General features: G+C 41.5%; 1 protein-coding gene across 3 annotated transcripts; it reads right to left on the bottom strand.

Annotated features, from left to right (window-relative positions):
* Nucleotides 1-13,372: 13,372 nt before the first annotated feature.
* LOC123647359 (cytochrome c, somatic) lies at nt 13,373-15,871 on the bottom strand. Of its 3 annotated transcripts, none has more exons than XM_045564756.1 (3): nt 15,663-15,871; nt 14,508-14,684; nt 13,373-14,397 (listed from the first exon to the last, which is right to left on the bottom strand). In XM_045564756.1, the coding sequence occupies exons 2-3, from the start codon at nt 14,674-14,676 to the stop codon at nt 14,249-14,251; spliced, it is 318 nt and encodes a 105-aa protein (XP_045420712.1). In that variant the 5' UTR covers nt 14,677-14,684; nt 15,663-15,871; the 3' UTR covers nt 13,373-14,248. The 3 variants fall into 3 exon arrangements, with proteins under 3 accessions (XP_045420712.1, XP_045420711.1, XP_045420710.1); XM_045564755.1 differs by having other exon boundaries at nt 15,756-15,869; XM_045564754.1 differs by having other exon boundaries at nt 15,715-15,869.
* Nucleotides 15,872-16,111: the final 240 nt, after the last annotated feature.

Here is a 16,111-nt window from a genome sequence, read left to right on the forward strand (position 1 = left end):
AACCCACAGCCTCCACCTGAAATTCATGGCAAATGCTTAACTCTTTGCTGTTTTTGCTAATGTTTTTTTCTGACACTCAGATTTAAAATCTTGGTGCTATTTAAAAATCTTCCTTGTCCTAAGACTCTCCTAAAATAAGAAACACAACTGCCACCAAATATAGTACTTATATATATTTCACTTTTCTTTTGCTATAGGAAACTAGCATTTTTAAAGTTTTGTTCATGAGCCCTCTGTTCATGGACACAGACCCCCACGAGAAGCCAGATAGTTGTCAGAGGTTGCTTTGTGAACATGAAACCAGAGCCCCGGGGGCTGGGTGTTTTGAAGAGTTAATGGTCTCAAGTTAAAACAGGTGGGTCTTATTATGGGATTACAATACTTGAAGACTTTGCTAAAGTCCTTCTGCACCTAAGAAATCTTAGGTGGTCCACACTGATGCCCCTGCAACCTTTGGATGCCCCCATGCCTGACCTACCTTCTTTTGATATTTTTAAGTAATATTAACATCTTTAATTTGGTGACTGGCAAATCTTACAGGCACATAAAATCATAAAATTAACTGAGATGGGTATCTACTAAACCAGAGGTAGATCTAACTAGGGTAAAAGCTGTAAGTCTATTTAATACTTGATATAACTTTTAAGAAATATCGCTTGAAAACGGCCATTTGCATACAGCCGCGAGGCCAGCCGTGGGCGGGCGCCGCCTGTGCATCACTGTGGAGTTTAGCGCCCTCTTGTGTTCACTACGACGCCAAGCAGCGCTGGCTCGCCGTGATTTGCCAACGGATATTTTTAAACGCATCTCTGATCTTACGGGATGTGTTAGAATTTGGCTACCATTTTTTTTTTTTAAAGCTGCTGTCACCCTCAGAATCATGTGTAGACAGAGCCAACTGTAGGAAAAACTGAGAAGGATGTAACGTTCTTTAGGTCTCTGATTTTGTCTTTCCTCCTCCTCTCTTCAGCACTTTCTGCTTTTATTCCTCCCAGAGCTCCCAGATCACATTTGATCCTATAAAATATTATTAAAGCAGCTGAATTTAAATTTGTGTAAGTTTTTAGGCTTCCAAAAAGTATTCTTATATATTAAGCATCAAGGTAGGTAGTGGATATTGGTGGAACCAACGAGAACCCCAGCAGCTGCATCAAATCGAGCTGGGGGTGGGGAAGAGAAGGACAGAGCTGCAAGGCAGTTTCTCTTTTTTTGTGATCTCCTAAATGCTACTCTGTGTTCTGTAAGAGCTTGAAAAATGACTCAACCAAGGTGGGCGCAAAGACCATGGCCGCTGACAGCCATGGCTTTTCAAACCTCCATGCCTGTGCTCACCAGTTGTGTAAATGTGGACAAACTATTTAGCCTTCCTGGGCTCTAATTTTCTAATCTGTACAACACTAATAATACCTACTTCATAGGGCTGTCAGGAAAACTAAATGAGACAATGTATGTAAAATACTAACAGTATATGCAAAATGTATATTTAAAACTCATGTCAAATTTCTAAGAAAGACATAAGGCAAATACAATACTAAAAGGCAAAGTCAGGCTAACATGAAATTGCTTATTGCTGTCCTGAATGAGCCTGAGAGAGAAAAGACCACATTGTTCTGGTGAATGATCATTTAAAAACAAAGTATCATAGCTCTAGACTCCATGAGGAAAACATTTAATCTTAGAAACAAGTTGGCCTTTTGGTCAAAGGCAGGGAGTGACTATAAAGAGAGAGACGGATTGGCAAATTCTTCCAGAATCTCAACAGCGCAATGACAGCTACTAATCAAAGAACAGAATATTTATGCCCTAGCTCAAGGTTAAGACCCAAACAAATATCCAGAATTTACCGAACAGGATTAAATAAATTACACATAGTCATGAAATTCTTCTGACTCTCTTCAGATAACATCAATACACATTCAGTTTGAACCCTGTATAAGGCCTTTATTAGACATGCCAATGGCAGTTGATGTCAGACCTATCAACTGCTTCCCAGGGAAAGTACCTCCCTGGGAGCCCCAAGTTAATTAAAGTGGGCCCTAGGTTCTTTGTGGATTAAGGGAGGGCCACCAATTACGTCAAAGATGGGCACCTGGCAACCTGTGAAATGGCTTGGTTTATAAAGCTTTACCTATCAAGAGACTTAAGAAGGTCAATTGGATTTTCTTATGCAAGTAGTTGCATGGGGGAAGGGTTAGCTTGTCAAGAACAGGTGTAGAGAGGACATGAAAGAGAAGCAAAGCCTAAAAGAGAAGTCATATTCATGGTAACAAATTAGATTGAAGATCTAACTGCTTAAGGAACAAACGTGTTCATCTGGTCTCCAAAGCTGCCCTAGACTATGAATGGAGCTATTCTTAGAGGCCTATGTGATTGCAGCTTCCAACATTACAATAAGTTTTTTTTCCAGTAAACCTCCGGTTTCTTCAGGGAGTTTGAGATCTCTAGTTCATGCAATCAAATGAGATTAATTAACAGCAGTGTGAGGAATAAAAATGAAAAGAAGCAGTCTCTGCCATCACAGAGCTTAAACTGTAGTTGGGAAGATCATGCATATTAATTCATGGCATATTTTTATTAGTTTCCTATTGCCAAGTAGTATCTAAAGTGTTAAGGATCAGAAAATAAATAGAACATAAACCCTGTCCTCCAGAGGCTCAGAGACTGCAAAGGTAAGTGGATGGTGTGAAGGGATGCCCAGTGTGCAGTGGGGATGTGGGGAGTGGTTTCAGGATTGAAGATGGTTCTAGCATTCATGGTTACTGCTTCCTAATATTAGACAAGAATACTGTCCAATGTGTCCATCTATGTGAAGAAAGCTCAGTTAATATAACTCATGGCCTCTCTTCACTGCCTTACCCCTTCCTCTATAAATTAGGAAGAATTAAAATTGGTATATGTGGATCAAATCTTCTGTCCTCTCTTTTGGGAGCTAGAATTCTACTTCTTCATCACACATCCTTTGCTCCTTGCCTGTGTGTGCACAATCCAGGTGAGGCCAGTGGTGCCCTGGGACCCCATCAGCAAATCACCAATGGTTGCACCAAGAATCTCTTTTTCTTTTTAGAGATAACGAGGTACTTAAAGCTTCCAGTCTTCTTTGTGTGTTCGCAGTCACTAGTACTTAGGCATAATATTTGTATATATTTGTGGGGTATAATGTGATGTTTTGGTCTATATATTCATTGTAGAAAGGTTAAATCAAACTAATTAACATATTTATAACCCCACCTGCTTACCGTGTTTTTGTAAGAACATTAAAATCTACCTACCCTTTAAGCAATTTTGAAATATACAATATGTTATTAAGAACTGTGGCCACACTGCTGTGCAATAAATCACTAAAATTTGGTTTGCTTTGACCATCTCCCCTTCCCCATTCCCTCCCCACTCCCTGCCAGCCACTGGTACTGCCATTCTACTTTCTGTGAGTTCAACTTTTTCAGAGTCTACATATAAGTGAGATCACACAGTATTTCTCTTTCTGTGCCTTGTTATTTCACTTAGCATGTCCTTCAGGTTCATCCATGTTGTCACAAATGACATAATTTTCTTCTTTTAAAAAGCTGTATAGTATTCCACTGTGTGCATATACACCACATTTTCTTTATCCATTCATGTGTTGATGGGAGGCATCTTAAATTTTATTATCAGCCTCTAAAAATGTCCTGGGTTGTTGTTGTATGTCAAGGTTATGGACCATTATTAGATACGTACCCTTTCACCAGGGACCCACGGGTAGTCACGATGACTAGCTAGGGTTTGAATTGTATGTGGCATCAGATGCTGAGAATTAAGGGTTAGTAGCTGGACCTGTATTAGAAAGAGCGACGGCTTTACAGTCAGAGAGCCCTGACTTTGAATCTGAGTTCTATACCTTACTAATGAACAATTTAACATCTCCCAGCTTCAGGTTCCTGGTACATAAAGTGCAGCCAACAATTAGCATCCCCCACCCTCATATGCACAGGACTGTTAAGTGCTAAGTGAGACTAGGTGTAGAAAACACCTGGTACACACATAATTGGAGCACAAAATCTCGTAGCTATAGAATAGCTACCATTATTGTTTTTAATAAGGATCTTTGACTCTTAGTGAAATAGTCACAAATTGACTAATTTAAATCCGAAGAAGATAATTTAACCTGCAAGAGGGCTATCAAGACTTTTATTTGGGGAATGAAAGGAAAAACAGAAAGCAATATATTTATAAATGTCCAAATGAGCCTTCTTTCGCGATTGATTTGGAGCTGGCATAGCATTTACTCAGCATTTTAACAAGGAGAGAGGACTTAGAGCACTACAAAACAAAATCACAGGATTTAGAAGCAGGTGATCTTACTTTTCAGAAAAATAAAGCCCAAGTATTATTTACTGTGGCCTAGTGAGTGAGTGAGGCTAGTTTGGAGATCCGGAAACAAGCAGGACAGAGATGCTGTGAGATTGTGGGGAAAGGAAGCATTATTCCTCTGTCATTAAGGCAGGGCTCAGGGGAGATAAGTTCTGTACAGAGGTGCAGGTCCAGGATACAGAGGGAGGGTGGTGGGGGTTCAGGAAGTCTCAGGTCCACCTCTCTTTCTTGCATGGAGCTGAAGATGAAGTAACTTGCAGCAGAGAGAGCATTCCTGCTGAGAACAATTTGAAAAACCAGGGTTTTTGTTTGTTTTAAAAAAAATCTGCTTGGAAATAATGGAGAAGCAATCAGGACTTGAAAGGACAAAAGTCTTGGAGAAGAGAGAATTGTAAAGGGAAGAGAGGTAACATTCTATAGCTACATTTTTCTTCAGGGCAATTACCCATTCTGGGTGTGGGGCAAAACCTAAGGATCCAGGGAAGGGGCTTGGACAGAGGACTCTACCGAAAGGCTGAGAGCCCACGGAGCTCTGGGCAGCATCTTGGGGGTATAGAAACAACCATCAGAGACTTGAAGCCTTCTCAGTGAGAAGCAAGGGGCAGAATAAGTGCCCACCAGCCAGCCCTGAAGACGTTTGCAAAATTTCAAGCTGAGCAAGGCAAGAGGCAAGAAGCCAAGCGGAACATCCCTGAAGAACAGACAGGAGTTTCTGTCAGCCTTGTAGGGCTGAAGAGACAAGGTTAGAGTTAAAGACTCACCTTGGAATGAGCCCAGTCAGCTCCCCAGGCTCTCTGGAAACCCCAAAGGGTACATTTAAAAAGTGGAGTTGAGGCTGGGTGCAATGGCTCACACCTGTAATCCTAGCACTCTGGGAGGCCGAGGCAGGAGAATCACTTAAGGTCAGGAGTTCGAGACCAGCCTGAGCAAGAGTAAGACCCTGTCTCTACTAAAAATAGAAAAAATTAGCTGGACGTGGTGGCACATGCCTATAGTCCCAGCTACTCGGGAAGCTGAGGCAGAAGGATTGCTTGAGCCCAGGAGTTTGAAGTTGCTGTGAGCTAGGCTGATGCCACGGCACTCTAGCCCAGGTAACAGAGTGAGGCTCTGTCTAAAACAAACAAACAAACAAACAAACAAAAAAAAAAAAAAAAAAAAAAAACCCTGCAGATGAGGTTGAGAAGGAATGGGGAATGGGCAGTGAAAGAGGACAGGAACCAGTGGTGGGGAGGTTGTGGCTGCTTACCGAAGGGCAGTTCTCTGCCTTCCTATGAACTCAAGAGGTAGTTGGATTTGGATATGGCACCTGCTGTGTAGAAGACCAAGAGTAAGGATATTAGTTCTTCAAGGTATTCTGCTGGAGAACCAGCTTTGCAGAGGAAACAATTGCTTCAGATGACTGGATCCATTAGAAAAATCACACACCTTGCCTATATTCTCCTGTATCTAATATAAGCCTTGGTGCTAACCTGCTTAATCAACTTTAGTGGAGAATAGAAAGCTATCAGAATCTGCAGGCAGGATATCTACAAAAGGAGCCTGGCATAGACAGACCACATTTTGTTTTATTATGATACAAGACTATCTGAAGCTTTATCTGACATTGGGGTAAAGCACAAAGCTCTCCTTCACTACCTTATATGGAGAGATGCCAGGTTGGGAGGGGGTGAAATGGGCCTTTCTGGTATTTCCCGGTAAGAATTGGTTCTCTAGATACTGTAACCTAGTCTGATTCAGGAGACTCACAAGTTAAAAATCTCTCCTGCAGATCTCTTCCCATAGCTTCTCTAACCTGTGCACCCAGCATACAGGTTTGTTTGGTAAGCACAGTGATTTTTTTGTTATATCATATGTGCCCCATTCAAGAATTATATGAGGTGCTGATGTTCCAGAATCAGCAGTCTTTAACAACATAACTACAGAATATTGCTCAAGACAGGTTAGCAATGCACTGTGACAGGCTAGGAGGCAGGACCACTAGCTCTTCACAGGTAAGGGCCCTCTGAGCGGTACCCTGCTATGACCTGGATAGGACCTCCTGACAAATCCTCCCGGGAGGGGGAAGAGTGAGGGCTGCAGCCAATCTCCTAAACATTCCCCACTGTAAGCCGCCTCTAATCCACATCTTCCCATCTTGATTTTTCTCCCTTCTTGTTGAGATGAACTTTAAGGTTCAGGAGAAGTTGGCTATGGTTGGCACTGCCCCAATAAATAGGATGTTAAAAACTATGCCTTTCTTAGGTTCCTGGGAAAATTGGGCATACTTAGAAGATGAGAGTGTACAAAAATTAGGTGCCTATTTTAGCTTTTGACCACAAGTCTCAGCCCCTCTTAGAAAAGCTGCCAAGGTAAATGGAGTTGGTGGAGGTTGAACTTCATTGATTCTGGATCCAGGTCACTAATAGGGAATGAGACATCACCTGGTGTGTGAGTTATTCGAACTAAGGGCCTAAGTCAGGAATATAAATCTCTAATTCCAGGCACTTCTCTCCCATTAAACCTCCTGTTCACTTCACTTGGAAGAATCGTCTCAGTGAGCATCCTGTCTCTCCCATGCAATATGCCCAGCTGTTATACACTTTGACAAACTGTCCTGCCCATCTAGTTCAAGAATAGCTAATCTTTACTGAGTGCTAGGCGACAGGCCAAGTACATTCTCTTATTTCATCCTTACAACAACCCTAAGGGCAGATATAATTAGTGCCACTTTACAGATGAGGTACAGAATGACCAGTGTGCCTAAGATTCCATTAAGCAGTGTCAACAGAGGGCTCAGCCCCTTGGGCTGTCTTCCTCCAACATTCACCAGTAAAAAGTATAGAAAGTTTTCATCCTACTGACAATACAATATGCCCCAACTCAGTGCAGGTGACTTAGAAAATCTACAGCTTTCCCCTACGTCCCTAAACTGGAAAGATTTGTCTTCTCTTGGTCTGGACACACTACACATGCCAGATTCAGGTAGGGGCAGCTACAGTTTCATTAAACTGAAGCTGAATGAGAAAAGCCATTAATTACCAGAACTTACGCACACAGCGTATTTGTATTGTTGAACTGTGGCTCCCCATACAACATTCCCACACTGAAAAGAAAGCAGGCTTGCAGCCCTTCTATTGATAAATTCTATGGGAGAGCAAGGGAGAGGAGGGAGGGATGGGAATGGATGTTAGATGGATCATGCTGGAGCATCTGTGACATCTGGAGCTACCGTTCTGATGCAACTGAACATTCTGAACCATATCTGAATTAAGAACATTGTTCAAGGTGGAGGGTGGGGGACAATAACACCTTCCCTGTAGTCAGAAAGTAGAGAATTCATATCTGAAATGCGAGGCAAGGCCATCTGCTATGAGAAAGGAAGTGGGGGTGAGATAAGAAGCTTGAGCAGCATGAAGAACGGCTAAACTAACCACAAGGAAAACTGGGAAAGGATGGATATAAAAAAAGGACAGTTGCACAGGGTTTCTGCTGGTTCAATGGAATCAGAGATGGTAAGTATATTAATGCAATGGTGCCGAAGGGCAGAAGTGCGATTTTCTCCAACAGCGCTCAGATCAGGTGTGGAAGTGGAGAAAGATGGCTTGGCCATTCCCAGGCTTGGAGTTTGCAGAGCAAATGCCACAAAAGGAAACACAGGTGACAAAGGTAGAGGATGCAGGCAATGCAGTGATTGAAAAGATACACTGAGAGGCCGGCTAAGGAAGGAGGCTACAAGGGAATGATCAGAGCTTGGGGGGTTTGATGAGTTCAAGAAGATACAATAGAAATGAGCATAAGGAAACTATATGTTGTTAGAGACTAGAGTAGTGGGATTTCTAATCTCAGAGGTGGAGTAGTTCTGGAGTAATGACAAGTCCAAATTGTAATGATGGGGATGTACTGAGAAGAGTTAAAAATCAAGTAAAATTGGAGGCTATGGATAGGGCACCAGGCATGGTGGCTCGAACCTGTAGTTCCAGCTTACTTGAGAGGCTGAGGCAGGAGGATCAACTGAGCCCAGGAGTTTGAAGGTGCAGTGAGCTATGATCGTGCCACTGCACTACAGGCTGGGTAATAGAAAGGAGACCTTATCTCTAAAAAACAAATAAGTAAATAAAAATGTTTTTTAAATGAGTGAAAAATAAATGCTTACTTTTGTGAGCCACTGAATTTGGGTATTTTATTACACAGCTTTATTGTAACAAAAATTGATACACTCAGTAAATACAGTTGTCTGAAAGTGCAATTTTTGTGCAAGACATTGAGGGGGGAGGCAAAAGAAATAGCCCTCTAAGGAACTACCAATTTTCAGAGGAAAAGAGTAAGAAATGATGGCATGTTAACAGAGATAAATGCACTTAGTAAAGAGGAAAACAATATTAAGTTCTTACTAGATAAGTAAATGTTTGTTACAAAAAAAAAAAAAAAAAAAAAAACTGTATCCTAAGACCTTTCTTATGAGTGCCCCTGGGTCTGAACTTGACATGGTTGAAGATTATTTGTGTCGATGTTTCCTTTTCACCAACCTGAGAAGCCAAGGAAACCCTGTACTTGAGAGTCCCACCTTACCTGTTGCTGATAAACTCCCGTGGCTAACTGTTCTCCCAAAAAACCTATCTGAACTCCTATTCTCAAATAATTGATTTCAAAGCAGTCATTCTGAGGAGGGTAGAAGAATGAAGGGAAAATATGCCACCTCTACTAACAGCAAGAAGGTGGTTCCTGAACATTCTTCTGCTCTATCTAGATGTGGCCCAAAGGCTGGATCTCACGCACTACTGAAGTGTGAGTGAAAGTAAGGTGTCACTTCTGGGCTCAAAATTCTAAGCGTGTGTACATTATATTATACATGTTCTTATTCCTTTTGCCAGCTGGAAGGCAACTCCAAGATCTTCAGGGATGACAGGGCCAGAGATGGAAGTAGCTTGGTTTCCTAATTTACCAGGTCACAGATCAGGAATGTCCTCCAGACTGCTCTGTGAGCAAGATGTGAACTTCAGTTGTATTCAAGCTACAGACACTTTCAGGCTCACTTATTATAGCAACTAGCATCACCCCTAAAATAGGCTTACAATAGGTAGCGACAAAAATATTTAACTTACTAAAAATAAAAAATCAAAAAGACAGAATGTGTTCACTTATATGTAGCTATTACCAGGATAATTAAAAAAGAAAAGAAAAAGGAGCTGGGCGTGGGAGGTGGCACACACCTGTAGCCCCAGCTACTCGGGAGGCTGGGGCAGGAGGGTTGCTGGAGCCCAGGAGTTTGACGCTGCAGTTGAGCTGTGATGACACCACTGCACTCCAGCCTGGGTAACAGAGCTAGACCCTGTCTCTAAAGAAATAAAAAATAAATTAATTAATTAAAATGTGATGAAAGTCTAAAAGTACACAGATGACAGCAAAATGTCCATACGGATGTCAGCAGTCCCACACAAGTAGTTCTCAAGATGCCAAGACTACAAGGCCTCTGTGTGGACAGCGTGGAAGAATAAGCAGGCTCTGCTTGTGAGGGCTGAGAAGTACACAGGCCTGGAGAAAGCCCGTCTACTAAGGGCGTGTGTGAGTGTTCTGTAAACAGGCTGATAGAGATGACCCAGTTTACAGGGAGTTTTAGAGGGCACTCTAGAAAGGCAGGTGTCATTACATGAGGTACTGCTAACAAGGTAATCCACCTGTATGACCTTTGGCAGTAACCACCTCTCTGAGCCTGTTTACTTATCTATAAAACAGGGACAATATGTTGTCCCAAGTACCTTATGAGGCAGTGAGGATGAATTGAGACGTGAATGCTTCTTATAACTACAAAGCAATTTAAGTTATGGGACTAGACTCTGGGCAAAATGTCATGCTGACGTATGGACTTGGCTTATCACCAGATTACTACAGCTACATATGCATAAAGATTTTTACGATGCCTACGTGTTTTATTCCATGTGAATGTGAAACTAAAACCAAGGGAGGTGTGAAAATAAGAGCAGTCAAGTGTGTCAGACGTCATACAGATTATCTGGGTCAATAGAAAATAGAAAACAATACTAGACTTGACAAATAGGTTATTACTAACCTTGGAAGTAGTAGTTTTTCACTATGTGACTTTCAAGGAATTTGACACAGATATAAAATGAACAAATCTTTCCATGCTTACCACAGTTATGGGCTTTCACACATCATTCAATTAATCTTTTGAAGTAGAGATTATTCCCATTCTCCAAATGGCAAAAATGAGATTGTGTTAATCAGATTGGCAAAGGAAAGCTCTAAACCAGGGGCTGAGAAACTTTTTTGTTAAAGTGCCAGACAGTAAATATTTTAGGCTTTGCCGGCCATAGTCTCTGTTGCAACTACTCAACTCTAATGCTGCAGCACAAAAGCAGCCCTAGATAATACATTAATGAATATGACTGTGATGCAACAAAGTTTTATTCACAAAAACACATCCCTGGTCAGATTGGGCCCACAGGCTATTGTTTATGGACACACACTACTCTAAACAATTTTTTCTAATCCCAGGCCCAGCATTCTCTGCATTACGCCACAGATAACATACTAGTCCAATGGTCCTTTCTCAAACTACACTGTCCAAGCTATACATTTAAATGTCTAAATAAATTTAAAATGTTAAATATGTTTAGATGTTTATATAGACACACTAAATATGGCCCCAATATGAAACATAGCTGCATTTCTAATGAATAGAAGAAAAAATAAAAGGAAGAAATTCATGAGTATGTCTGAGAATAGGGGGTTTTGACTAAGACCAAATTGCAGGCAAGGTATCTTGGCTCTGGTTTTAGCTATGCTGCTCATCAGCTAGATAAGCCTAGCTCAGGTTAACTTCATTTCTCACCGGTATAATGGCAGTTAGGTTGTGAGAAATCTCTAAGATGTATTCCATCTCCAGCATCCTAAGACTTTACTCTTGATTAAAAAAACTGTGAGTAGTGTATCAATCACCATACACTGGTCCTCTCCTGTTTATTTCTATATACAGAAAGCTGTATTTTATTTGTTGGTGATACACAGAAGAGACTGCCAGAGAAGTTCCTCCTAACAACTCTTTGAAAAATTAACATAGGAAATCTACTTAGCTTTCTGAGTGAAACAAGACAAACTTCAAATACTCCAAACTCCAACTAAGATAACCTGGAATCCAAATATTACTAAATGAAAATGTAATATTTTGTATTATAACCCTAAGGATGTGAACACCAAGACAATGGTCAGTCTGAGGCACAAAAAATGCAGCCAAAGCAGCTCAGTATGTACCCCAGCACTGCTTAGAAGAGATATACCTGGGAGACAAACTTTATGGTCACCGTAGAGGTGTGTTTGTATGCTGTCAGGTACAACCCTTGCCAATATTCCATGCTCAGCAACATCTTTCCTGCCTTTCAAGATATTCTGATAAGTCGAAGGAGAGCCCAAAGACCCATCACTAGAAATGAATATTCTCCATTTTAAGAAAATAGATTGTGATTTATTTTTGCCTGAGATTGACCATGAAACAGCCTGAAACTAGTCATCTGTGGAAGGCTAGTCCCCAGTAAGGACTCTTTGTAGACAGCCATGTGGATTCCAGCATACCTTTTATAATTCATAACAATCTTCAGTGGTTAAAGTGAAAATGTATAATATAATGTCTATGAAGACATTAGAGAAAACTGCAGGAAAAGGATGACAAAAAGGTACATCCCTGGCTACTACCTGAATGCTACCTATCCAAAATAAACTGTCAACTTATGATCAGAATAGGTAAAACATAATAAAATAATAATAGAGAACATCAGGTTTAGAAATAGGAATTGGAATCTGTTCTGAAGGGCATTATAGTGTACTTGTAAGAATCCTAGATTTAAAAAATAGAGTCCAGCGGAAACACTTTTGTTACAAACTACTGGTTCTAAATCCTTGCTGTCAATACAGTATTCACTAACCATCTGTGGCTATGTAAATTTAAAGATAAATTCAGTTCTACAGTTAACACTAGCCACACTTCAAGGGTTTAACAGCCACATGTGGTTAGTGGCCATCATATCAGACTAGAAGATATGCATCATACAAAGTTGTACTGAACAGTGCTGTTCTAGACAAAATCCAGGGTGTAGGTGGCACTTGGAAGAACTTAAATAAACCCCTTAAATACATCTGGCTCTCACTTTGATACCACTATCCTAACCACTTACAGTGAAGCACTAGGAATGAAGACATGTGGATTACAAATGTTAGCTTTTGTCCCAATTTCCATTTCTAATATGAATGAAAATGCAAATCAACTCCCTAGCTTCCATATCTTTGCACATTAGTCAGAATTGTCCCTACACTATCTCTGAATACCACTAACTAAATGCAGTCAACACATCCTCTGTTACAAAGGCTGAAATCTTTGAAGGATTTCCAGGATGTATTATTTAATCCTCCACCATAACTCAGGTAAAGACTTCAAATCTGAATTACAGCAGGCTTTCCAAAGTTGCTTCTGCATGTGTTTCTAGACTTTTCTTCTATGAATGAAAATAAGACCCCCATATTACAAATTACTTTGCCAGACCTTAAAGGCCTGTTTAATCATGCTTTTTACCCTTGAAACCATGGATAAGGCCCCTTTCCCTGTCTCCTCACTGTCCCACAAAGACATGGCTCTCTCTTCCACCAGACTAGATTTATTTCCCTTGCCATTCTTTGTGGCTTAGTTCAGGCTCACCATCTCCATAAAATTTCCAAGGACTACTCTAAATGTGTATGGCACGGACTGTGCACAAAATAATTTAGTATGTAACTATACACTGTTATACATCACAAAGCTATGACCAGAGCATTCTTTTATCTGTGTCTGGCATAAATACTGGAATTCTCATTCTGGCCAAAGAAACTAAACTGTTAATTAATCAAGTGTTGTTCTAGTGTTCAAGCTGACCTAGAAGACTAAGAAGACACAATCTAGTACCATGACTGGTAACACTGCTACATTGGTAGTTAGGACTACCGTACTTTGTAACCATTAAAATTTTGTCATCAGTCATTAAATCAAGCAGTCAACAAATCATGATCTGTGATTTTGTTTTTAATTAAGTTATGATCACACATAATTTTAAAATTTGTGTTTATCTCCTCTAATCTTTCTAATAAGTTGGTAAAAGCACCATTACCAATCACACATATACAGAAGTTCTACAGTTTTATGTGTTTCTGAAGACCTGTTTAAAGACAATCCTAAATTATAACTTAGTCTGACTTAGGTAGTGAAGAATTCAAAAGTTTAATTTGCTATTTCTTGTCACATTGACTTTTAAAAGCATTTAACCTTATAGATTGTCTATAAAATGTGATAAATGTTAAATATTCTTTATTTGATATTACACACAAACCACACTAAAATGCCTTTCAATAAATAAAAGGCAGCATTTTAGTAGACACAGGGAAATTAGATTGGCATAGTGAAGACCAAAAATATATAAAGTAAACATTGCTACCTTATCTCCAGCCCTCGCCTTTAGCAGGCTAATGAACACAAGTTAAAACACCCGTTAGTCTTGCTTGGTTCCAAGACAGTGAAGCGATTTCCCTAGTATTTAAATATATTCACATAACCAGTTATATAAATCTAAATATAAAACCAATCTTCAACAGGTTTTGAATTGGCAATTTACCATCCTTGTGAAAAGTTGAACACTACTAATTAATCCAATCATATCTTCAGAAGGAGAATACAGTGATAGCATTTCCTGTATTGGAATTACTATCAAAATTCAAAAAACCGAATTAACCACAAGCCAGTCTTAGTTAAATTAGGACTGTCCAACAAAAATATTCTGTCACTCTTTCATGATCTGAATTCTGGTGTATGAGACCAATAAATTATGGTACACATAAAAAAAGTTACGAGATATTTCTGGTTTGTAATAAATAAGGCAGTGGCCTATTACTCATTAGTGGCTTTTTTGAGATAAGCTATCAAGTCTGCCCTTTCTCCCTTCTTCTTAATGCCAGCGAAGATCATTTTTGTTCCAGGGATGTACTTCTTGGGATTCTCCAAATACTCCATCAGTGTATCCTCTCCCCAGGTGATGCCTAAACAAGAAGGGACACATTTAGTATTTCACATTCCCGATAGAAGAGTTTGCCACAGGTTACATTCATGCATTTTGTGCAGTGTTATTTAACAACTGTCTCTCTCTTACCTTTGTTCTTATTGGCGTCTGTGTAAGAGAATCCAGCAGCCTGACCTGTCTTCCTCCCAAAGAGACCATGGAGATTTGGCCCCGTCTTGTGCTTGCCTCCCTTTTCCACAGTGTGGCACTGGGCACACTTCTGAACAAAAATCTTCTTGCCTTTCTCAGCATCACCCATATTTAATTCTAAAAATGAAAAGACCCAACTTAGTAATTTTTTCCTCAAGTAACAAATACTGTACAAACCAATGATCACTTTACTTAATTACTAATCTGTTGCTAATCTATGACATTAAGCACCAGGATGAATCTTGTTTCACTTAGTACATTCACAATATTCTCTAATATCAAAAACACTATTTAGAAGAACCTCCTAAAAGCATATCCTTGCATCTATAAGTAAAAGAAGGTTAAAGCCCAAGCAAGCAAAGAAGGAACCCAGTTCAAACCAGTTTCAAAAGTGAGGTCAAGGTCACACAGTCACCAATATGAATTTGAACTGTGATTACATTAAAATCAAACTACCAAAATTCCAACTTTTAAGAAGGTCTAGACATTTATTCGTACTACAACTTAAAGCCACTCTCTCTGATGATAATATAAAGCACACAGATTTTAAAAAAACAGGTCCTGGCTGTTTCCACCTGCTCAGGTCACAAGTATAGTTTGTCATTCTAACTTGCCTCGCTGCGGATGGGAGCAGAGCGGGCTGCGAGGTCACCCATGGACATCCCCTCTCCCCACACCTCTGAGATCCCCGGGGACGACCACGAGGTCGGTCACCCATCCAGGTCGCTCTCAAGGTGACTGATGAAAATCCACCTTTCTGGGATGCTCGAGCGGTTGACGGAAGAAACAACAGGCAACCAGGGAAAGAAATGACCCCTTAGTAGAGAAGCAGCAGCTTTTGCTCTCTGAACGAGGCCGCGAAGCGCTGCGCTCTGGCCCTCCGGGAGGAAGTCTCGTCTATCATTTTCACTGCCCCCAGCCCCGACAACGGGAGGCCCGCGTCTTCCTCGAATCCACATCCAAGCCGCCTGGAGTTCCCGACCTACTCCACACCCAGCTAGGGTTCTGCTGCACCTCAAGCCGTCACCCTCCGGGTTCTGGCTGGCCACAGGCCAGGGTTCTCACTCCCGGCCCTGCCCAACCCACGCGGGCTACCCTGGGACACGTTGCTGGGGAGGGCCTCGGTCGTCTCCGCGCTCCCTCTCACCTCGGGATCACGCCGCTACGGTTTCCGCGACCCGCGTTCACCTCTCTTTGGTCGCTGACGGCACGAACGTTCCCAGTCAGAAGACGGACGTCCCACTCTCTAAGTCCAAGGACACGCCGGGCCGCGCCTATGTACCGGTGTTGGTGCAACCGAGCTCGCTCCGCCCTCCCGCGGCCAGACGAGCGGCCGAGCCGGCCGATTCGCAGTGACGTCACGGCGTCTCATTGGCTCCAGCCTCCAGGGCCTGCGCCAGGAGCCTGCGCGCGCACGCCGACTAGCAGGGTAGAGTGTGCCGCGTGGGTGCCCTTCCTCTCCAGGCCTCTCTTGCCCGGCCGTTACGACAGGCCCTGCCCGCACGACGTCGAGGTGGTGCCGGGAGGCGCTGACGTCACCCGCC

This window comes from Lemur catta, chromosome 11 (genome assembly GCF_020740605.2).
Source record: "Lemur catta isolate mLemCat1 chromosome 11, mLemCat1.pri, whole genome shotgun sequence".
NCBI lineage: Eukaryota > Metazoa > Chordata > Mammalia > Primates > Lemuridae > Lemur > Lemur catta.